Source organism: Bison bison, unplaced genomic scaffold (assembly GCF_000754665.1).
Source record: "Bison bison bison isolate TAMUID 2011002044 unplaced genomic scaffold, Bison_UMD1.0 scf7180017864324, whole genome shotgun sequence".
NCBI classification, from domain to species: Eukaryota; Metazoa; Chordata; class Mammalia; order Artiodactyla; family Bovidae; genus Bison; species Bison bison.
The window spans coordinates 11884481-11910065 of NW_011494896.1; the positions used below are offsets into that span (position 1 = coordinate 11884481).

Sequence of the window (25585 nt, forward strand, 5' to 3'; positions counted from 1 at the left end):
AAATGAAATGTCACCAGTATGTTAAAAGGGAAAGTGTATGATTACTACACAATGTGATCTTCACCATCACCAACATACATCAATTAGAAAGGGCCTGGGCATGGAACACTAACTAAGGATTTGAGGATTTGGTTTTCATTAGTAATATAGAAAGGACATCTGGTTCTTATTTGAGCAGAGATTTGTTCATCATGTTTCTCAGAACTGCTGCATTTTGGCAGCTGATCATTCCAAATGTCTTAAAATTTCAAAATATGGAACAATGCTATGAGTGAAGCAAGTATGTATCTTTGCAAACAGAACTATTTCTACAGATGAGTCATAATAGCATCCTCTGTTAGCAGGATATGACTCCGCTCAAAGGTGATTTTTAGCATCATCAGCCAGAGGAGATGTTTATAAGTCTGACTTTTCATCCACACCTACCAGCTCCTCATCCACTTTGGCTAGTATGATATCACCGTGGACCCTTGGTCCCATGATGTTAACTGGGAAAACTCAGCTCCAGAACATCCTTGGTGAAAGCCTCATTATAGGAGTTCATTAAATGTTGTATGGCAGAAACCAACACAACAATCTAAAGCAACTATCTTCCAATTTAAAGTAAATTGTAAAAAAGTTCATTAGACAATATTAAGTCAGGTTGACTCTTTCACCAAAGGCTGGAATCTCTCTGCTCCCTGTAAAATGTACCCATGCTGGAATGGGTCTCCTCCCATTCTACCTGGGACTATTTGTGTCTAGACTGCTGATTATCCACTGAAAGACATCCTATTTCTCCTTATAGATTGCTTGGTTACCGGGTTCTGAGAGAAGGTATATCAAGAGCAAAGCTCCTGGTTTTCAGCATGTGGGCACATTTTATACCCTTCAGGAACTTGCGGATGAAAATATCACTAGAATAAATGTTGACTATAAGAGGTTGTACTACAATGGATTGAGGTAACTGATCATACCTCTTTTTGCATGTATTGCCTTACTTGCACAAAATCTGCATCCCAGCCAAGGTACTTAGGTTCCTCCTCAGGGTATCTGTGTGTGGTTATCTGTTTGGAATCCCCTATTTTCCTCCTCCTGCCCCTCCCATCCTCTGCCAACAAACATTTATCAATGATAGGCTCTCTTCCTGGGACAATCTTCAGCCCCTTATCCTTGTGCTCCAGTCTCTTATCATTGTTGCTCTTTTTCTTTTTGTATAATGTTATCAATGAAAGTCAGAGCTCAAAAAATTGATGATTTCCTCTGCCATTACTAGATAGATTACAGTACCTTATAAATGGCTTTGTGATGCAGATATCTAGATCTCTTATAGGAATAACCCAGGGCATAATTAAATCATTATTTCAAAAAAACATAAAATTGGCAGATGAATGGATAAGAAAGCTGTGGTACATATACACAATGGAATATCACTCAACTATTAAAAAGTGCATTTGAATCAGTTCTAATGAGGTGGATGAGACCAGAGCCTATTATACAGAGTGAAGTAAGTCAGAAAGAAAAACACCAATACAGTATATTAACACCTACATATGTAATTAGAAAGATGGTAATGATGACCCTATATGTGAGACAGCAAGAGAGACACGATGTAAAGAACAGACTTTTGGACTCTGTGGGAGAAGGCAAGGGTGGGATGATTTGAGAGAATAGCATTGAAACATGTATATTATCATATGTGAAATAGATTGCCAGTCCAGGTTCGATGCATGAGACAGGGCTGGTGCACTGGGATGACCCTGAGGGATGGGATGGGAGGGAGGTGGGAGGGGTTCAGAATAAGGAACGCATGTTCACCCTTGGTGGATTCATCTCAATGTATGGCAAAAACCGTTACAATATTGTAAAGTAATTAGCCTCCAATTAAAATAAATAAATTTTAAAAAATAAATAAAAGGGAAAAAACAACTTCAAACATCCTAGTACGAGAATAAAGTAAAATCATTTATATACCATATTTATAAATATATAATTAGGGACAGATTTTCTGAATTAAAAGCACCTGGGAATGAAATGGTAACTTTTTCAAACTCAACTGTTATTAGTCACTGCTCATGTTAATCCCTATACCCTTTCTATTAGATTTTAAAATAATTTTTCAGATAATTCTAAATGCTTCCAAGACACAGCTTCCTTGGAGATACAGATGTATGTGTACATAGGCATCAGTTAAGAGATGTAGATATCACCAATGCTGTGGTTATAGATGTATATCCAAAATCTCTTGGGGTTAGTAGGAGTTCCCATAGGTGCCTTTTTGTATTTGAAGCCATGAACTTGGCTGCTAGATGCACTTGTGTTACTTTTCCTGGCTCTTTGACCATAGGGGAATTGATCAAAAATATGTCATTTTTTTCTTTCAACATTAGAAAATTATATATGTATATGTATTTCTGTCTCCTTTTACTTATTTTCATATAGGAAATGTTTCTAGTTAAATTTTTTCTCATAATTATTATTTAGATTACTAGTAGTTGAAATTAATTATAATAGCTTCCATTTATTGAGCTTTTATTATGTGTCAAATGGTTGGTAGACCACAGACTCGTTTTCAAATCCTGGCCTACCCATCAGACAAGTGATGACCACACTTACAACTTAGACAAGTTTCTGCAAAGTGTTATCCCCATAACAAAAATTTTATAATCAAACAGGGTATTTTCTAGAGTTTCTCTCTGAAGGATCTCACCCCTTATTCCTGTCTTGACTAATTAGTTCATTCCTGTGAATGGTTCTGATAAGCAGCGTGTCCTTGGAGAAGTTTCTCTTTTTGTTTAGTTGTGGTTGAAGGTGGGTTGGACCAATAGGAAACACTACTAACTTTGGAGAGTGTTCAGTTCTGTGTTGCTCAGGACTCTTCCTCCACATTGTAGGATATTTAGCATCCAGTGATGTTACTGCATCATTGTGACAATCTCAAATGCCCTAGATATTTCCACATGTCATCTGAGAAAATGATTATTGCTCCCATTGAGAACCATAGGCTAGATGAATGTGTCCAGGTGCATGTTCAACTTCAGCCCAGGATTTTGTGATTATTTAAGGAGATGCAAATGCTGTCCCAACACTCAGGCATATCTTCACTCTTAGGAACTGGTAAGCAGGAGCTGTCCACGTGGCATGCCAGTCGGGCAGTCAGAAATGGTGTACCCTCAGCACAAAGACATATCACAAAAATGGCATCAAAAAACTCAAGTTTCTATATGTGACTTCTTGCATAGCCAGCAAAATGATAGAGTATTAGTCCAATTTGAGAACACACTTAGATTGAAAATAAAAGCCATATCTTATTTGAACTAACCTGTATCTCACTATTGAAAGATTTTGAGACCTGTGACTTGTTTGTTGCTGCTGTAGGGCAAGCTTGCCAACCTCAAGGCTAGGTACTTGAAGTCAGCACCCATAAGCAGTAGAAATACTGAAACTGAATAGTGCTATTTCTGATGACTCAGTGACTTATTTCACTATCTAAACTTTACATGGTTTAATATGACTCTTTGGAAGTTACTTGTTTTGAAAAATTGTCTATAATGAATCTTGTTTTTGAACATCAAAAAAGAAAAGCAATTTAGCTCAGCAGATATTTCCCAAATAGTAATATGTATATAGACCAGTTAACTAGTTTTAGTGAAAAGTCAACACAAGCAAGATATGATTCTTTTTGTAAGGAAACCCTTATATTCTAGTAGAGGAGTATAAGGGTTTTTTAAATATAACTATACTACAGGGTTGGAGAAGGCAATGGCACCCCACTCCAGTACTCTTGCCTGGAAAATCCATGGACAGAGGAGCCTGGTAGGCTGCAGTCCATGGGGTCGCTAGGAGTCGGACACGACTGAGCGACTTCACTTTCACTTTTCACTTTCATGCATTGGAGAAAGAAATGGCAACCCACTCCAGTATTCTTGCCAGGAGAATCCCAGGGACGGGGAAGCCTGGTGGGCTGCCCTCTATGGGGTCGCACAGAGTCGGACATGACTGAAGCGACTTAGCAGCAGCAGCATACTACAGGGTGGATCATGATTATTCATGAACCAGACTATTCCGAGCACTTCTCCTCAAGAAACTGAATTTTAAGAAATTCAGCAGTTGTACCTTGTTAGTCGTATACTGTTTAAATCAGAATATTTATTCCAATCACATTTCCAGTGCAGTCTCTGTGTTCATTTTGATCAGACCACTAGTGCAAGACATTGTGACCTTGCCATTTTGACTGAGAATGCTTTAAATACATTGTTTTAACCAAAACTATATGCCTACAAAGATGTCCTCTGACTTATTTCTGATGTGGGAATTTTAAATGTTTTTAACATTTTTAATTTTGAAAACTAATTTGTTGAGATGAAATTCCCATAAAATTAACCAATTTAAAGTAACAATTCAGTAGGATTTAGTACATTCAGAATGTTGTTCAGCTGTCACCTGTAGGTCCAGTACATTTTAGTATTAGACATTTTTATTTTCCCATTTTTGGTCAGTCTTGCTAGAGGTTTATGAATTGTACTAACCATTTGAAAAAACCAAATTTTAGCTTCATTAGCTATATTCTGTTGCAAATTTTCTTTCCTATTTCATTGACTGCTGTTATCTTTATTTTCTTTTTTTATATTTCCTTTAGGTTTACTTTGCTCTTCTTGTATTAGTTTCTTTAGGTAGAAAATTAGGCGTTTGATTCTAAATTTTCTCTTCTAGAATAAACGTTTAAAGCTATAAATTACCGTACAAGCATTACTTACATTCCACAACATCCAATTTAAAATATTTAAAAAGTGTTTTATTTCCCACTTGACTCATAGATTACTTAGAAATGAATTGCTCGCCTTTTAGAAATGTATTAATGCATCTATCCTTAGTGTTATTTGCTTTTGACTTAAATTCATTGTGTGTGTGTGTGTGTGTGTGTGTGTGTATGTGTGTGTTAATCATGCAGTCATGTCTGACTCTTTGTGACCCATGGACTGTAGCCCGCCAGGCTCCTCTGTCCATGGGATTTTCCAGGCAGGAATACTGGAGTGGGTTGCCATTTCCTTCTCCAAATTCATTGTGACCAAAGAACAAGTCTCTATGACTTCAATACTTTAACTGGTCTCCTTGCCTACTAAATCATTTGTCTTGATGAATTTCCCATGTCCACCTAAAAATGATGAGCTCTGTTCATTTCTTGGGTGTGGTATTCTGTAAATATTGGTCAGTTTAATTCGGTTGACAGTCTTTTTAAACATTTTATACTGTATTTTCCCCTTCTTTTTCTAATGCTTTGTTTGTTGCAGATCAAACTCCCACACAGCATAGAACTTACCTACTATGAAGCTTTATTATTAATTTCAAAGGTGCAATAATCAAGAGGTTTAGAGAAAGCAAGGAAAGGTCAGTCATTGATTTCAGCTTTGCAGGCTTTTTCCTTTATTGGATTCATACTCTATGGCCTACAGTAATAGATAAGAGCTCCAAGTGAGTTTTTGCAGAGCTGTTTCACTTATAGGGAAGCATTTGCATTACAGAACATCTGCATTTAATATTCCCAAAGAGATATGTAGTTTATGTGACCTTCTCCAGGGAACCATGCCTCATAAATCCACATTCTATAATTACTTACAAAATATATAATAAACATTCAACTAGGAAATCCTTTTTAAAAAATATTCTATGCATAAGGCCTCTCTCACAGTAAATATTATTCTATTTAGAAAAGAAGTAGCTATCATATCGACAAGATTAGACCATTGTCACCTGCCTTCTTACTTCTGTGAGCAGTCTGCCTCACCAGAGAATTAAGGGCTCCAAATGCCTTGTCTGTCAATTATGGAGAGAGGGGTATTGATATCTCTCACTCTGGTTGCTGATTTGTGTTATTTCTCACTTTAGCTCTGTTTATTGTTATGGTTATTATAGTGGTTGTTGGCTTCTTATATTTTAAACATTTAAAAAATACATTTAAATGTAGAATTATTAGATCTTCTTGGTGAATTCACCCTTTCATTATGAAATATCCATGGTCTCTGGTTATAATTCTTGTCTAAATATTGCTTTTATTAATATTGCTACATTTTCTTAGAGTTAGTGTTTGTGTGTTGTTTTTTTTTTTTTGTCCTTTGTCTTTCAACTGCTTTGCATATTTATGTTTAAAGTGCATCTTTTGTAAACAGAATATTGGTTCTTGCTTTTATATTTATGAGGATAATGTCTATTTTTTAATGAGAATATTTGGTCCATTAATATTTAGTTTACCTGGCATACTTGGGTTTATATTATAATTAGGACCATTTTTTCCTATATATCCTCTCTATTCTTGGTGAGTTGGTTGTTCTTTCCTATGTTTTAATTTTTTAGTTAATTTCTAATTCTTTAGTGTTCTTTTCTGTCTCTCCTATAGGCTTTTACATTTTTGAATTATTTTTTAGTGGTTGCTCTAGGGATTATAATTATCATTATAATCTACTTTAAATTAATATTATTCTATAATATAAAATCAGATCAGATCAGATCAGTCGCTCAGTCGTGTCCGACTCCTTGCGACCCCATGAATCGCAGGACGCCAGGCCTCCCTGTCCATCACCAACTCCCGGAGTTCACTGAGACTCACGTCCATCGAGTCAGTGATGCCATCCAGCCATCTCATCCTCTGTCTTCCCCTTCTACTCCTGCCCCCAATCCCTCCCAGCATCAGAGTCTTTTTTAGTGAGTCAACTCTTCGCATGAGGTGGCCAAAGTACTGGAGTTTCAGCTTTAGCATCATTCCTTCCAAAGAAATCCCAGGGCTGATCTCCTTTAGGATGGACTGGTTGGATCTCCTTGCAGTCCAAGGGACTGTCCAGAGTCTTTTCCAACACCACAGTTCAAAAGCATCAATTCTTCGGTGCTCAGCCTTCTTCATAGTCCAACTCTCACATCCATACACGACCACAGGAAAAACCATAGCCTTGACTAGACAGACCTTTGTTGGCAAAGTAATGTCTCTGCTTTTGAATATGCTATCTAGGTTGGTCATAACTTTCCTTCCAAGGAGCAAGCATCTTTTATTAAAGCCTTAGGACAACACAGTTCTATTTACTACCTTCTGCCCTTTGTGCTCTTCTGGTTATAATACTTTTGATATAAAACCCAGAGTTGTTATTGTTTAGTCACGCAGTCACGTCCAACTCTTTTTGACTCCATGGACTGCAACATGCCAGGCTTCCCTGTCCTTCGCCATTTCTTGGTGCTTGCTCAAACTCATGTTCATTGAGTTGGTGATGCCATCCAACCATCTTGTCCTCTGTTGTTCCCGTCTCCTCCTGCCTTCAGTCTTTCCCAGCATCAGGGTCTTTTATAATGAATCAGCTCTTCATATCAGGTGGCCAAAGCGCTGGAGTAACAGCTTCAGCATCAATCCTTACAATGAATATTCAGGGTTGATTTCCTTTAAGACTGACTGGTTTGATCTCCTTGCAGTCCAAGGGACCCTCAAGAGTCTTCTCCAGCACTACCAGTTCGAAAGTGTCAATTCTTTGGTGCTCTAGCCTTCTGTATGGTCCAACTTTCACATCCATACGTGACTGCTAGAAAAACCAAACCCAGAGTACATTTGTATTGTATTTAAAAAAATAGTCTATAGTGTTTTTTAAACTTTTTATTTTGAAATGATTGCATGTTCAGTTCAGTCGCTCAGCTGTGTCCGACTCTTTGCGACCCCATGAATCGCAGCACGCCAGGCCTCCCTGTCCATCACCAACTCCCGGAGTTCACTCAAACTCTCGTCCATCAAGTCAGTGATGCCATCCAGCCTTCTCATCCTCTGTCGTCCCCTTCTTCTCCTGCCCTCAATCCCGCCCAGCATCAGAGTCTTTTCCAATGAGTCAACTCTTCACATGAGGTGGCCAAAGTACTGGAGTTTCAGCTTTAGCATCATTCCTTCCAAAGAAACCCCAGGGCTGATCTCCTTCAGAATGGACTGGTTGGATCTCCTTGATTGCATGTTAACATGTAGGAAATAATACAAAATGATGATGTGATGATGTGTTACTCCATTGGTAAAACTTGTAATGGTATGATATCGAAACCAAGCTATTGATATTGATAAAACCCACCAATCTTACTCAAATTTTCCAAGTTTTACTTACATTCATTTTATGTGTGTTTTGTATATATAGTTCAGTGCAGTTTTATCATATATATGTTTGCTGATCTTAACAGCATAACCAAGATAGACTGGTTTAATCATCAGAAGTATTACTTTTTCCCTAGCACAATCAATTTAATTAGCATTGCTCATTATGAGAAATGATAAAGTATCAGTCATTATAATTGCGACTGTTGACAATTATTCAAAGTCATTAACATCTCAAGACCTAAGATAATACTGACTTACTGAATTTTAAAGATGTGGAGGTAAGGTAGGGAAAAGTTGCTAGGAATACCTTCAGTTTTGCATAAGCTCAGTAAACATACCCCATGAATGATCATTTCTAGTATTTTGGAGAGGTGAAGAAGGATTCTTAAGATACCACTAGCCTGGCCTCCTTATTAGCCACAGTGCTACAGGAAGTTGCTCCTAAACATGTAAATGTCTGTGTTTCACTCAAACACCCTGAGGATTCCCCCGATGCCTATAGGAAAGAGTTCAATCTCCTTAGCCTTGGATTCAAAGCTCTTAATTTCCAGCTCCAGTTTTTCTTTTTTTTTTTAACAAATGTGTGTATGTGTTTTATTTATTTTAATTGGAGGCTAATTACTTTACAATATTGTAGTGGTTTTTGCCATACCTTGACATGAATCAGCCATGGGTGAACATGTGTTCCCCATCCTGAATCCCTCTCCCACCTCCTTCCCCATCCCGTCCCTCAGGGTCATCCCAGTGCACCAGCCCTGAGCACTCTGTCTCATACATCGAACCTCAACTGGAATCACCAGAAGTATTACTACTTTTGTTGCCCTTTGATAACCACACTCCCCTTCCTTCCATCTGCATCTACTCACCTCAAACCCTAACGTCTCTCAATGACTAATCTCTTCTGCACTTCTATAATCCTGTCATTTTAAGAAAGTTATATAGAAGAATCACACAGTATGCAGCCTGTTGTGATTGGCCTTTTTTCCACTCAGTATAATTCCCTTTGACATTCATCCAGATTGTTGCATGCATCTACAGTTTTTTCAGTTTCATTGATGGATAGTGTTCCATTGTATGAATGTACTATTTCTATAATTATTCATCAACTGAAAGATACCTGATTGTTTCTATTTATTATAGATAAATGTTATGAACATTTGAGTATAGGTTTTCACAAGAACATGATTTTTTAACTAAGAGTCTATAACTCACTCAGATTCCCCATTCTTTAAAAAGTGTCTTCATTGTGTTAAAATACATACAAAACTTACTTTTGCAATGATTTTTAATATAAAATGCTGTGGTTTTAATGTACATTCACTGTGTTATACAACAATCACCACCATCTACCTACCTAACACTTTTCATCTTGTAAACTCAAATTCTTATTAAACAATGAACTTTCATCAATCCCTCATCAGTGTTTCCGTTTGTGATTTTGATTCATGTAAGTGGAATCACATATTTATCTAAGACTAACTTATTTCACTTAGGATGAAGTTCTCAAGGTTCATCCATGTTGAATTCATTCATTACAGAATTTCATTCCTTTTTAAGGCTGAATAATAGTCTATTATGGGGAAACAGTGGAAACAGTATCAGACTTTATTTTTTTGGGCTCCAAAATCACTGCAGATGGTGACTGCAGCCATGAAATTAAAAGATGCTTACTCCTTGGAAGAAAAGTTATGACCAACCTAGATAGCATATTCAAAAGCAGAGACATTACTTTGCCAACAAAGGTCTGTCTAGTCAAGGCTATGGTTTTTCCTGTGGTCATGTATGGATGTGACAGTTGGACTGTGAAGAAGGCTGAGCACCGAAGAATTGATGCTTTTGAACTGTGGTATTGGAGAAGACTCTTGAGAGTCCCTTAGACTGCAAGGAGATCCAACAGTCCATTCTGAAGGAGATCAGCCCTGGGATTTCTTTGGAGGGAATGATGCTAAAGCTGAAACTCCAGTACTTTGGCCACCTCATGCGAAGAGTTGACTCACTAAAAAAGACTCTGATGCTGGGAGGGATTGGGGGCAGGAGTAGAAGGGGACGACAGAGGATGAGATGGCTGGATGGCATCTCTGACTCGATGGACGTGAGTCTGAGTGAACTCCGGGAGTTGGTGATGGACAGGGAGGCCTGGCGTGCTGCGATTCATGGGGTCGCAAAGAGTCGGACATGACTGAGCGACTGAACTGAACTGAACTGAATAGTCTATTATATGTATGTACCACAGTTTTCTCATCCATTCATTAGCTGATGGACATTTGGGTTGCTTGAACATCTTAGCTCTTATGAATGACGCAGCTTGGACATGGGTATATGAATAGCCCTTCAAGACTCTGCTTTCAATTCTTTCGGGTATTTACCAGAAGGTAGAATTGCTGGATTGTATGCATTATTTTTTTAATTTTTTGAGTAAACACCATACTGTTTTCCACAGTGGCTATAAAAACAAGACACAAATGTTCCAAGTTTTCCATGTTAACACATCCTTATTAATTTCTGTTTTTTTGATGTAGCCATCCTAATGGTTTGGTATTTGTTATTCTTGGAATGTTTGATGAAATTCACCAGTGTAGTTATTGGGTCCAGGAATTTTCTTTGTTTGGAGAGTTTTGGTTAATGATTCAATTTCTTTACCCATTGTAGGTCTATTTGCATTTTCTTATTCTTTACTGATTTCTTTTCTGATTCAGTCTTGGTAGGTTTTATGTTTCTAGGAATTTGTCCATTTCATTGAGTTTATCTAGTTTGTTGGGATATGATTCCTTATAGTACTGTCTTATAACCCTCATATTTCTGTTAAATTGGTGGTAATTTTCCCACTTTAATTTCTGACTTCAGTAATTTGAGTCTTTTCTCTTTTTCATGTTTGTATATCATGTTAAAAGCTTATCAGTTTTGTTGATATATTCAGAGAATTACCTTGGGTTTCATTGATTTTTCTCTGTTGATTTTCTGTTCTTCATTTTGTTTATTTCTGTTTTGATCTTTATTATTTTATTCCTTTTGCTTTTTCCATTTTCTTAAGTTTTAAAGTTAGGTTGTTGATTTGAGATCTTTCTTTTTTTTTTTAAATGTTCACATTTAGATATACATTTCCCCCCATGCACTACTTTTGCTACATCCCAAGGATTTTGTTTTTATTTTAATCACATATCCAAATATTTTATAGTTTGCCTAGTGATTACTTTTTTGATCCACTGGTTGCTTGAAAGTGTATTAAGTTCCACAAATATGTAAATTTTCATTTTTGTTTTGTTATTGACTTCTAACTTTGTCCTGTTACCTATCTTTTAAAGCCTATTGAGATTTTGTGGCCAAATATCTGGTCTGTCCTGAAAATGTCCCATGTGTACTTGAGAAGTTTGTGCATCCTATTGTTGGGCAGAGCATTTTGCATATGTCTGTTAGGTACAGTTAGTTTCTTGTATTGATTGAGTCCTCTGTTTCCCTATTTATATTCTGTCTGGTTGTTCTGTCTGTTAATAAGAGTGGGGTATTAAAATCTCCAACTATTATAATACAGTTTCAATTCTGTCAGTGTTTGCTTTATAAATTTTGCTTGTCTGTATTATGTACATAAATGTTTATAATTATTATGTTTTCTTGCTGTATTGAAACTTTTATTAATGTTCAAAAAATACAAAAAAAGAAAAAATGGTAAATCTGTACAATGTAACATTACTCAGCCATAAAAAGGTACAAAATTGGGTTGTTTGTAGATATGTGGATGGTCCTAGAGTCTGTCATACAGAGTGAAATAAGTCAGAAAGAGAAAAACAAATATCACATATCAATGCATATATATGGAATCCAGAAAAAAGGCAGAGATGAACCTATTTACAAGGCAGGAATAGAGATGCAGACATAGAAAACAGACATGTGGACACTAAGCAGGGGAAAAGATGGGAATGCGAGGGTGGGATGAACTGGAAGGTTAGGATTGACATATATATATATATATATACTACCATGGAAAAAATAGGTAGTGGGAACCTGCTGCATAGAACAGGGAGCTCATGTGTATGCTCAGTGATGACCTAGATGGGTGGGTGTGTGGGGTAAGAGGAAGGTCTAAGAGAGAGGAAATATATGTATGCCAGTAGTTGATTCACTTTGTTGTACAGCAGATCTAAAATTGAATCTCTTGTAAACACCATGAAATGTGGTTTTATGCATTCTGCCAATCTCTGTTTGATTGGAGAGTTTAATCCATTTCCATTTAAAGTAATTACTGATAAGAGGGGCTGTTGTCATGTTACTTCTGTCATGTCTGTAAATATTTATTTTCTTTCTGTCATCTGTTTGTTATTTTTATATACTTTATAATCTTTTACCCCCTATTTCCTGCCTCACTGTTTTCTTTTGTGTTTAGTTATTTTTGTAGTGAAATATTTAAATCCTTTTCTCATTTCATTTTTTATATAAGAAAATGAAGTTGCTCAGTCATGTCTGACTCTTTGCGACCCCATGGACTGTAGCCTACCAGGTTCCTCCTGGTATGGAATTTTCCAGGCAAGAGTACTGGAGTGGGTTTCCATTTTCTTCCCCAGGGGATCTTCCTGACTCAGGGATCAAACCTGGGTCTCCAGCATTGCAGGCAGACGCTTTACCCTCTGAGCCACCAGGAAAGCCCTCAGTCTTTTTTTATATCTTCAGTTCAGTTCAGTTCAGTCGCTCAGTCATGTCCGACTCTTTGCGACCCCATGAATCGCAACATGCCAGGCCTCCCTGTCCATCACCAACTCCCGGAGCTCACTCAAATTCATGTCCATCGAGTCGGTGATGCCATCCAGCCATCTCATCCTCTGTCGTCCCCTTCTCCTCCTCGGTCGTCCCCTTCTCCTCCTGCCCCCAATCCCTCCCAGCATCAGAGTCTTTTCCAATGAGTCAACTCTTCGCATGAGGTGGCCAAAGTACTGGAGCTTCAGCTTCAGCATCATTCTTTCCAAAGAAATCCCAAGGCTGATCTCCTTCAGAATGGACTGGCTGGATCTCCTTGCAGTCCAAGGGACTCTCAAGAGTCTTTTCCAACACCACAGTTCCAAAGCATCAATTCTTCGGCGCTCAGCCTTCTTTAAAATCCAACTGTCACATCCATACATGACCACAGGAAAAACCATAGCCTTGACTAGACAGACCTTTGTTGGCAAAGTAATGTCTCTGCTTTTGAATATGCTGTCTAGGTTGGTCATAACTTTCCTTCCAAGGAGTAAGCGTCTTTTAATTTCATGGCTGCAGTCACCATCTGCAATCATTTTGGAGCCCCCCAAAAATAAAGTCTGACACTGTTTCCACTGTTTTCCCATCTATTTCCCATGAAGTGATGGGACCAGATGCCATGATCTTTGTTTTCTGAATGTTGAGCTTTAAGCCAACTTTTTCACTCTCCTCTTTCACTTTCATCAAGAGGCTCTTTAGTTCCTCTTCACTTTCTGCCATAAGGGTGGTGTCATCTGCATATCTGAGGTTATTGATATTTCTCCAGGCAATCTTGATTCCAACTTGTGTTTCTTCCAGTCCAGCGTTTCTCATGATGTACTCTTCATATAAGTTAAATAAGCAGGGTGACAATATACAGCCTTGACGTACTCCTTTTCCTATTTGGAGCCAGTCTGTTGTTCCATGTCCAGTTCTAACTGTTGCTTCCTGACCTGTATACAGATTTCTCAAGAGGCAGGTCAGGTGGTCTGGTATTCCCATCTCTTTCAGAATTTTCCACAGTTTATTGTGATGCACATAGTCAAAGGCTTTGGCATAGTCAATAAAGCAGAAATAGATGTTTTTTTGGAACTCTCTTGCTTTTTCCATTATCCAGCAGATGTTGGCAATTTCCATACCTAATCTTCCTATGTTTTCCATGGGAATTGCAGTTACTATGTAACATTATGATACTGTGATTGAATTTATACCATCTAAAATTCAATGATATGCAATAGCTCTTCTCCTTCACAGGTCCAGTCCTACCCATTTTGCTTGTTGATGTCAGAAAACTTCATCTTTTTTCATTGTGTGCCCCTAAATATAAATAATAATACTTCTAAATGTAGTAGTTTCTCAAATGATATTGAAAACAACATGTGGAGTGATAACCAGAGTTACAAAAATACTAGCTTTTAGACTAATGATTGTTTTTTTCCCTTTAAGTGTTTCAGTCTTAAATTATGTGAAAAATAAAGACATATTTAAGTCGTATTTACAGACCATTTTTACAGTAATGCTAGATTTTAAGTTTGCCCATGTATTTACTTTTACTGAAATCCTTATGTTACCATACAGCATTGATTTACTATCTAATGACTTTATTTTACCTTGGCAGAATCCCTTGAATTTTTCTTACAGGGTCAGTCTAGTGGCCATGAATTCCCTCAGCTTTCATTTGGGAATGTCTAAATTTCCACCTCTTACTGAGTCCAAGCTCATACTTCTCGGTCCACAACAAGCCAGTAAATTGAGATGGTTTGTTGGGGCAAGTATTAATAACTTTGTTCAGAAAACTGGCAGACTGAGAAGATGTCTAGTATCTCACAGAAACATCTCACCAACTTAGAAATTAGACTTCATTTACACTACAAGTGGAGGGGTTGTGGTTGGTTGGTGCAAACTTCTTGGTGTATGAATCCTCTGTTCTTGCAGGTGTCCATGCAGTTCAGATCATGATTTCCTTGTGGGTGGGGTAAAGAGCTCTGTCTCTTTTTTGGAGGGGGCATTTCATGAATGCCATCTATAATCTTAAAGCATGTTCTGGTAGGATTCTGATCTCAAGCTGTTCTGGCAAAAAAGTTATTTGAGCATTTCATATACAAAGGAAATCTCAACTCAAAAGGATTGGTTACTCTGACATATATAAGAAGCTGTGTTTCAGGATGAGGTCCCTTAGTTGGCATTCTGGAGTTTGTAAAGAAGGAATGATTTTGTACTTTTTTAGAGACTTTTGTGACTGAGATGGATCGAGATGCTTTCTGTGCCACCCTGGTGTTTACCATAAAGTATGTTGCACCCTTGTCCATCAGAAAGTCAATCAGATCATTCCCCACTGTCAGTTTTACCTTGGGCTCCTGTGGGGAAATTGTAATTGGGTGCCTCAAGTCCAAGAGAGAATCTGAGCCTCTTCATTCATCATCATCTCTTTCTGCCACATGAAAGGTTCTTTTTTTGTTGTTGTTTTGTTTTTTTATTTTATTATTTTTTTATTTTTAAACTTTACAAAATTGTATTAGTTTTGCCAAATATCAAAATGAATCTGCCACATGAAAGGTTCTTATATTTCTTTGTTTTTAGTGCTTTAGCCCAGGGCAATCATTTTTTGCACTGTCCTTCCTCCTTACAGTAAGTGTATTGTTCTTCCCTCAGTGGTGGCTTACCTCTATTCAGGTTACTTGTCTTCTGGGAATCAAATGCTGCTGCCAGAAAAGTGGCATTCTGTTTGCATCTTCTTATTTCTGTTATTGTTTCCTGTTGTTGAATACTTTAAAAGCAGCATCTACCAACTGAGAAGGGTTCATTCCAAATGCATCATCTCATGTCTGCAGTTTTCTCATATTTTACATTTCTAGCACTTTTAGAGACCCCAGGACCTGCCGTGGGCTTGATAAATTCATTGAAAAAATTCAAAGGAGTCTTTGTTTGTTTTTTACTGAATTAAAAATAATTTATTAAAACCAGCCTGCTGGCTGTTTGCATTTAGGCCCTCACAGGATAATGCAAAGGGGAAATTGGCTTGAGCAGGGAGTGGCTCCTGGTCCAAACTTGCTGTCCTAACAGGTCTAAGATGGTAATACCAGACTAGGTCTCTGTGCTCCGGGACCTAATACAGGATTTTCTAATTGATCCCTATAAGATGTGGGAGCCAATTCGAACATTTCCTGCCCAGCGTTGGGAACTGGCTCTGGTTGTATAGGAAAGTAATGAAATAATAAGACAGATATATTCACATAGCAGCCAGAGTGGCTGGCACAGGTGGCTCAGGCAGGGGTGAAGGTTTTAAACAACATATCCTCACTCTAGTTCCCTTTCTTCTTTAATTTTCCCTGATGTAATAGCACAAATATTTGCACATAGGGCATTTCATCATTCTTCTCCATAGTCTTTAGAGAATAGCTCTAATTGCAGAGTTGTATAGTCTTTTTGAGTGTTTTACTATAAAATAAAAAATAGCAATTGATCTTCTCTTAACCATTTTGCTTTGGCATAAACCTATCAGCTGAATTCTGGGCTGAGACTTTCAGTTTTAAGAACAAAGTGGGAATTTTCTCTTCTCCATGGGAATGTCCCACTCTCAGACACAAACAGACAATTTTTGTGTGTGTGTGTGTGTGTGTTCCTTTCTTCCATTTGACAGCAGTAAAAGTTTTAAATATCACAGACTGATTTGACTGTAAGTGAAGAAATGGTTCCAAAACAAAGTGAAACAAAAACTCAAAGACAAACAGAGAATTCTAAATAAACCCTTAAGTTTAGTCCTGGGGTTTTACATATACCAGTGACACAGGCTGGAGAAGTGAAAGGCAACCCACTCCAGCATTCTTGCCTGGAGAATTCATGGACACAGGAGCCTGGTGGGCTACAGTTCATGGTGTTGCAAAGAGTTGGATAAAACTGAATGACTTTGACTTTCAATGACACAGGAGACCACAGATGATGCAATTAACAAGCAAATGTGGCAGTACATGGTACACAGGGTCTCAAGATAACCAGATAAATCCCATTGGCGTTCCAGACAGGTACTGTGAACACACATTGTTACAATAGAATATTCTTTTTTCCTTAGTCATGGGTTTGTAGCTGTAATCAGACCACTCCCCAGAGGACTTTCTTTAGCAATAGTGGTTTTAAAGACAGAAATATAAGACAAACAAACAAATGGCACATATAGATGCTTTCATTCAAAGAAACAGATAAACCAGTTCAAAAATTGGATAAAAATCAGCAACTGTTTCCTCTCTCCAACAGGGTACCCTACTCAAATTAAAAAAATGGACTTATTCCTGAGAAGAAAAGCCCCAAACAGAGAGGAATAAAGTTTTTGGTTTATACACAGCAATGACTTACCTGTTGACTTCCAGATACCAAGTGCTTATTCCAACTGCCAAGTGCTGTGATAGCTGGGGCCACTTTGGGGGAATTTTATAGGAAGATCTTCATCATATGTGGTCCCACCAATTGCTAGGGTCTTATCCAATAATTTCTAAGTTGGGGATAGCTGGCCATGAGCAGCAGGGACCCTCTATAAATTCACCAAAATTTGTTACCTAAATCCAAGCTCATACTGCTTGCTACATGATAGTTGCTGGGTCAAGGAGTAGCAATTTTATTTGGAAAGCCAGCAGACTGAGAATATGGTGAATGAGCATCCCAAAGCACCATCTTATCCAAGTTAGAATTTGGTCTTTTTATGTTCTAAAAGGAGAGAAGATGTGGTTGGTTGTTGGAACTTCTTGGTATCCTTTGTTGTTGCACCTGTCCATGTAGGTCACATCACAATGTTCCTGAAGACCTCCAACAAGATAAGTGCTATTCTGTGTTCCACAATCTCCATGTAAATGGAAAAGTGTTACACTTGAATAAGTCATAGCCTTGAAAATGAACTGTGCTATATATATATATCAGGTCATAGGCAACATTCTTACCTTGTCACCAGAGCAATAGAGCATGCAATTTAACTTGCATATTAGAATAAACAGATCTAATATGGAGTCAGATTTGTTTTTTCCTATAACACTCCTTATTTTTAAAAGACAGGCTTTGCTGGATATAAGCATCTTGGTTGACAGGTTTTTCTTTTAACACTTAGACTATGTGGATCCACTACCTTCTGTCTTCCAAAATTTCTGATGAGAAATCTGCTCAGGATGTTATTGAGGATCCTTGTATGTAACAAGGTGATTTCAAGAGTCTTTTCTTTGCCTTTGGCTTTTGAAAGTTTGATTATAATATGCCATAGGGCAGATCTCTTTGAGTTCATCTTAGAGTACCCTAGATACACCTAGATTGAAATGTTTCATCAGAGCACAGATCTCCAATAATTGGAAGATAGTTACCTTTTGGCCCATCTTGGCTTCCGTAAGCTGTGTGCAGGCTGCTCCAGGAACATGGGCACAGCTGCCTGTGATAGGGCTGAGAATGCAGAGTGGATAATTGAGACTGTGCTAATTACTGAAATTGACCAAAGTTAACCATAACTTATAAAACTTCCCTGGAAGTTGCAAGACTTCAGTAAACTCCATAGAGCCAAACCAGTTACATTTGGTAGATTTTGCCAGTGCAATTATTGTTTAGATGGGGGCAAGTTCCTGGTGTTTCTTTTTCTGCCATCTTCCCAGAATTGCCTGCTGTGAATATAAGTTGTTACCTCTGTGAGATAAATGCCCAAGAATGCAATTCCTTGGGTATGATAGTTTGACAAGTTTTATAAGGAACTTTATAAGTTTTATATAGTTTATGAGAAACTGCCAAACATGTTCAGAGGGCCTATACCATTTTATGTTCCCACCAGCAATGTATGATGATCCAGAGGTTCTCCATCCTTGCTAGTTTAGGGCATTGTGATTTATTTTTAAATGTAGTCATTCTGTTATGTGTGTAGTGGTATCTCATTGTGGTTTTAATTTTCATTCCCTGGTGAGTAATGATATTGAACATCTTCTCATGTGCTAAGTTGCCATGGTCTATCCTCTTCAGAGAAATGTCTTATCATACCATTTTTAACTGAACTGCTTGATTTTTTATTGTTAAATTTTGAGAGGTCTTTGTGTGAGTATAGTTCTTTGTTGGATATTTGGTTTGCAAATATTTTGTCCCAATCTGTTTCAGGAGTGTACCATCTCCTTAACAGTCTTCCACAAAGCAAAAGTTTTAACATTTTGATTAGGCTTACCTTTTCAATTTTCTCTTTTATGGATGGTTTGAGTCATGCTTTTAATGTCAAGTCTAAGAGCTCTTTGTCTAACCCTTAGATCTCAAAGATTTCTGTTTTTTTTTTCCCAAAAGTTTTATGGTTTTACATTGTGTACTTAACTCTGTGATCCATCTTTAGTCAATTTTTATATGAATTATGTGGTGTGGGTCAAAGTTTTTTGTTTGTTTGTTTGTTTTGCCTTTGCCTATACAATTGCTCTAGTACCATTTGTTGAAAAAAAAAACCTTTTATTTCATTGATTTGATTTTGCGCCTTTAACAATGATCATTTTGACATGTTTGTGTGGGTCTGTTTATGACTTTTAAATTGTTGTTCAGTTGCTCAGTTGTGTCCAACTCTTTGTGATTTTAAATTATGTTCCATTAATCTCTATTTCTTTTCTAAGGCCACAGTATTTTGATTACTGTAGCTAAATAGCCTTAATATTGGGTAGAGTGATTCTTTCTCACTTTATTCTTTTTTAGTATCATTTTAGTTACTTTTGGGCTGTGCCTTACTATATGCATTTCAGAATCAGCTGGGCTAATTGTCCAAAAATCCTTTCTGGTATTTTCATAGGAATTGCATTAAGCTTGCAGATCACTGTGAGAATTGACATCTTTACAATGTTGAGTCTTCTGATTTATAAACACATATGTCTCTTCACTTTTTAAATCATCTTTGATGATTTTCATCAGTTCTTTGTAGTTTATGGCTTACAGGTTTTGCTAAGTTAGTACCTAAGTATTTACTTTTCTTTGGAGTAATTGTTTATTGTATTGTTTCAATTTCTATATAGAAATGGAATGGTTTTTTGTATTGGTTTCAAAAAGTTTTGAAAAGTGGGTTTTTATTACTATTTCCTTATTTCTATTAAAAAATCTTTTAGGTGATCTGTAGAATTGTCTTAGATATAATTCTAACATACTAGGTAACTAATTGCAAGCACTCCTGCAAATGTAGTAGTATGATTTTTTATCTTACAATTTATACCCTGAGCCTAAGAACCTGCCAAGCTAGTATATGACAAAACTGCACTCACACCAGGCTTCTACAGAGCTGTTTCCAATATACTGTGCCATCTCAGGGTTAAAACAAAAAGTTTTGAAGGGATTTATATGGTATATTTTGTGAGAAGTTTTCTCTGAAGATGACAACTTAATTAGAATTACTAGATGGTCTTCTACTTATTTTCTATCCATATCTATAGATACTGTGTGCATATCTGACATTTAGTGCACAGGGAAATTTGGGTTCCATTTCTCTCAGTGCTTTTGAAAATTCTTTAAAAAATTCCCAGAGGGATGGTATGGGGAGGGACGTGGGAGGGGGGGTTCAGGATTGGGAACATGTGTACACCCATGGTGGATTCATGTTGATGTATGGCAAAACCAATACAATATTGTAAAGTAATTAGCCTCTAATTAAAATAAATAAATTTAAATAAAAAAATTGAAATGTAAGTATTTACCAGATAGGTATTCATTTATTTATTCATTCAGTTAACTATTTATGAAGCAGGTACTGAATATATGGAAATGAATAAGACAGAATCTCTGCTTTAATATGCTTACAGTCAAGTAAAGAAGACTGGATAGGAAAGCAGGTAGAGTAGAGAGTGGTAGATTCTCTGAAGGAAGTAAATATATTTGCTTCACAGTAGTATGTGGAGCTCACTCATCCCAGCTCACTGGAGCCAAAGAGGTTTGCAAACCTGTTTTAACAGTGGTGGTTGAAATTGGGCTAAGGCTTCCCAGCTGGTACTAGTGGTAAAAATCCAGCCTACCAGTGCAGGGGACGTAAGAGGCGCGGGTTCAATCCCTGGGTTGGGAAGATCTCTTGGAGGAGGGCATGGAAACTTCATTATTCTTGCCTGGAGAATCCCATGGACAGAGGAGCCTGGTGGGCTCAAGTCCGTAGGGTCGCAAAGAGTCAGACACAACTGAAGTGACTTAGCACGCACTCATACATAGGAATATTTATAGCATGGAAATTGGCTAATTCTAGTAGGGCTTTCCTTCCTCCCATTTTTTCCTCCATCTTTTCTTCACTCTGTAGCCCACTTCCTTCCTTCCTTCCTCTTTTCTTCCTTTCTTTCTTTTCCCCTTAGGACATGCATACTACCGTTGATTGAGGAGGAAAGGTATTAAATGCAGTTCTGTGTCTCACTGTAACATGAGCTCATTCTACGTGTCATGTCATAAGTTGTCCCATGCCCAACTAATTCTGGTGATTTAAGCTGCAGTCTTTCACAAATATTGTGGCTGTTTACCTTTTAGATGATAAAAATAAGACTAAATCTAAATCTCCCATGGGTTCCTTTTCTTCCCAGAGAATATAAAGCAGCTAACATCAGCATCAACTTATACATCGTCAATGAACCTTGGCTGTTCTCATTGGTCTGGTGCCACAGTATTCACTCCGTGACCACAGACAACATTGAAGTCCTGAATGAGATGAATCACCCTTACTACTTCATGGTGAGCTGGTTGTTCAGATTATTCTTCCTAGATTGATACAATAGGAGTCTCTCTCCCCCACCTTACCCCTACATTGCCCACTGTGCAGTCCCCAGGGCAGCTACTTAAGAGCAGAAATAATATGTGACATTGGAGATATGGCATTGTTCCTTCTCTCACCCAGATCCTTCTGTTATTCTCAGGGAGAAATTACTGTTGGTATAAATAATTGGCTGTTTATTGAATCCCCACAATGTGCCTTTCTTGGATTCTGTAATTCAACCCTCTGAGCTAGCCACTAGGAGTAATGCACGGGAATCTGAAGTTTGAAGCTTCACATGATGCAGGATTCACAATGTCTGACTCCAGTGTGTTGATACTGCATCCCCACCTGCAGGCAGAGCAACAGTGACAGTGGCCTGAGGTGTGGGAATTCAAGTGTACTTGAATTCCAAAGAGAGAACTCTGGGTCCTGACCAAAATGCTTTTGAGAAGTGTGAGTGTCCATCACCTAGCTTGATTTCCCCTTCTGTCCTGCTTCTGCTTATGATCAGAGGCATGGGGACCCAAACACCTGAGTTACACTTCTAGCTGAATCCCATCACTTATTATCTATGAAGGGAACCTCAGCTAACCAATTACTGCTAACCTCAGCTAACCAATACTGCTACAGAGCCCATTTTTCTTATCAGTGTGTAAATAGCATGACTGCATCAGACACAATAGGCAACAACCGAAAACAGTTTAATTTCTCTTTTCTGACTGTTTAAACTGCTCTATGAGCTAGGCTTTTCCTTACCCTGAATGAGATTTCTCTCAGATCCCATAGTTTTTCTAGTTATTCTTAGATAATCTTTCAACTGTTTAGTCACCAAAAAGCCTCAATTCAGGATCAAAATGTGTAGTTCAGAATAATAACTCAAACTCTAAACTGCCTTGAAAATTAAAGCTTTAGGTAGAGAAACCTAAATGAGAAGACTGAATATTTTTGGTTGCCTTCTCCATACTTCCTGCCTTACTGGCCCCCTTATTTTTCTGACTTGTTCAGGGTCAGGAGCAGGTGCAAGGTAGTTAGGGCAAAGGGCAGTCTTGTAGGGCTGGTATTTCATTGAGGCCCTCTGGTGGCAGTGTAAAATTGCCTGCCCCTTCTTTATTGGCAGCTTGGGGAGGTTTCTACAGATGATCCTCAAGGAAACCTAGGATGGCAGGTCCTTTGCACAAGTGAAGCCTCTTCACTTGTCTTTCCGCATATTATCCCTCTTCTTGTATGTACTGTATACTTTTCTAATGTTTTTGATTTTTAAAACTGCAGTGTAAACTTGTTCATTATATAAAATTCAGTTATTACAAAAATGTAAATTAGAAAGCAGTGCACCCTTCATAATCCTATCCCCTGAATCAGTAATGGCTCAAAATTGTCCCTTCAGATATATTAAATAAAACTTTTTACTTCAATACTTGGATTGATAATATTTAAATTTATAATAAATTCATGTGTTTCAAAATCAAAGAGTGTAAAAGGATGTAAGTAAATAACTTCTTTCTGAAAGAAGGACGTTTAAAGGACTGAAGGTAACTTTGGTCAAGGATGTGGGACCAGCACCCCAAAAGCTTTCCTAAGCAGCCCATACTCTGGGGCAGAATACGCAGATTCAGATCTCGGCTCTACCACTTATTGTGTTAACTCTTGGAAATGTTATCTAACGTGCTGGGCCTCAGATTGTTTATTTGTAAATTGAAGATAAAACTAGTACAATAGAAGCAGTTTTATCCAACACACATGGGTCTGCTTAATGGTCTGTTTGTTGAAAAAGTTAGAACAGGACATCATGAAATAAGTTATATATAGTCTATTACCATTTTATTATGTTTAAAAAGCATACCTAATATTTAGTGGCTTAAAATTAACAAATATTTGTCTGTCACATTCCATATGATGGCTGAGTTGTTTCTCCAGCCTGAGACAGCTTGACTGGACTAGGTGTTCTAGGATGGCCTCATCTACATGTCTAGGTTCTTACCTGGGATGACCGTGGTTTCTTCATTTGGTCACTCATCCTCAAGGAGGCCAGCTTGTGCATGTTCACCTGCTGGCACTGGATTTCCAGCAGCAAGAGAGGTCAAGCACCAGTGCACATGCTTTCTTAAGGATGTCCCAGTGTGATGTTTGTAAATGTACCATTGGCCAAAGAAAATCACATGGTTAAGTTCAGATCCAAGGTGGGTCAGGGGGAAAAACAGACTTTACCTCTTAATGGAAAGTGACAGTGCAGTCATGTTTCATATAGGCCTGCATTTTGAATCAAATAATGTGGCCATTTTTATAAACAATCTACCACAAAAACAAACTCAGAATGGATTAAAGACGTAAGACCAGATACTTTAAAACTCTTAGAGGAAAGCATGCAACACTCTACCCTGTAGGACTCTCATCCAGATTCATTGGAGAAAAAAGCTTTATAGAAAAGCGAAAGCTAAGAGAATTCAGCACCAGCAGACCAGCATTGCAACAAGTACTAAAGGAACTTCTCTAAGCAGAAATGAAAAAGCAAAAATAGAGACAGAAGAAATTACAAATGGAGAGACTCACTGGTAAAGCCAAACATAAAGTAAAGATAGGAAATCATCTGTGCACCAAAATAGGACATAAAAACCATCAATTGTGTGGAAAGCACAAATGGAGGATATTGGAAATGTGTGTGAAATTAAAAGACCTTAAAACAATCTTGTTTATATATAGACTGCTATGTCAAAACCCCATGGTTACCACAAGCCAAAAATCTACAGTACATACACACACACAAAAGAGAAAAAGAATCCAAACACAATACTAAAGTTAGTCATTAAATCACAGGAGAAAGAAAGAAGTAAAAAGACCTGTAAAAACAAACCCAAAACGATTAAGAAAATTGTAATAGGAAAATACATATCCATAATCACCTTAAATGTAAATGGATTAAATACTCCTATCAAAAGACACACACTGGCTGAATGGATACTAAAATAAGACCCATATGTATGATGTTTATATGAAACCCACTTCAGACCCAGGGATATATATAAACTGAAAGTGAAGGGATGAAAAAGATATTCCATGTAAATGGAACTCAAAAGAAAATTGGAGTAGCAACACTCATATCAGACACAATAGACTTTATAAAATAGAGACTGTTATAAGGGACAAAGAATGACACTACATAACATTCAAAGAACAATCCAAGAAGAAGGTATAACAATTTTAAATATATATGCACCCAAATATAAGCACCTTAATACATAGGGCAAATGATAACAATCATAAAGTGAGAAATTGACAGGAACACAATAATAGTGGGGGGAGACTTTAATATTTCACTTACACCAGTGGGCTGCTCTTCCAGACAGAAAAATTGATAAGGAAACACAAGCCTTAAATTACACATTAGACCAGATATTAACTAATATTTATAGAGCATTCCATCCCACTGTAACACATTGCACATTGTCCTTAAGTGCACATGGAACATTCTCCAGGATTGACTGTATGCTGGGCCACAAAGTGAGTCTTGGTAAATTTAAGAATATTGAAGTTATGGGATGAAATGTCCTATAGATATCAATTAGGTCTAACTGGTCTATTGTATCTTTTAAAGTTTGTGTTTCCTCGTTAATTTTCTGTTTAGTTGATCTATCCATAGGTGTGAGTGGGGTATTAAAGTCTCCCACTATTATTGTGTTGTTGTTAATTTCTCCTTTCATACTTGTTAGCATTTGTCTTACATACTGTGGTGCTCCCGTGTTGGGTGCATATATATTTATAATTGTTATATCTTCTTCTTGGATTGATCCTTTGATCATTATGTACTGACCTTCTTTGTCTCTTTTCACAGCCTTTGTTTTAAAGTCTATTTTATCTGATATGAGTATTGCTACTCCTGCTTTCTTTTGGTCCCTATTTGCATGGAAAATCTTTTTCCAGGCCTTCACTTTCAGTCTGTATGTGTCCCCTGTTTTGAGGTGGGTCTCCTGTAGACAACATATGTAGGGGTCTTGTTTTTGTATCCATTCAGCCAGTCTTTGTCTTTTGGTTGGGGCATTCAACCCATTTACGTTTAAGGTAATTACTGATAAGTATGATCCCATTGCCATTTACTTTAT

At 37.5% G+C, this 25585-nt stretch overlaps 1 protein-coding gene across 1 annotated transcript in view; it reads left to right on the forward strand.

Moving 5' to 3' along the window:
- Window positions 1-25585, forward strand: part of LOC104998190 (glycerophosphodiester phosphodiesterase domain-containing protein 4-like) — a 111171-nt gene that overhangs the window by 64961 nt on the left and 20625 nt on the right. Inside the window, exons 11-12 of the mRNA XM_010853256.1 lie at window positions 788-942; window positions 21322-21469. Of these exons, the coding sequence (XP_010851558.1) occupies window positions 788-942; window positions 21322-21469 (303 nt within the window). The remainder of the gene's footprint in view (window positions 1-787; window positions 943-21321; window positions 21470-25585) is intronic.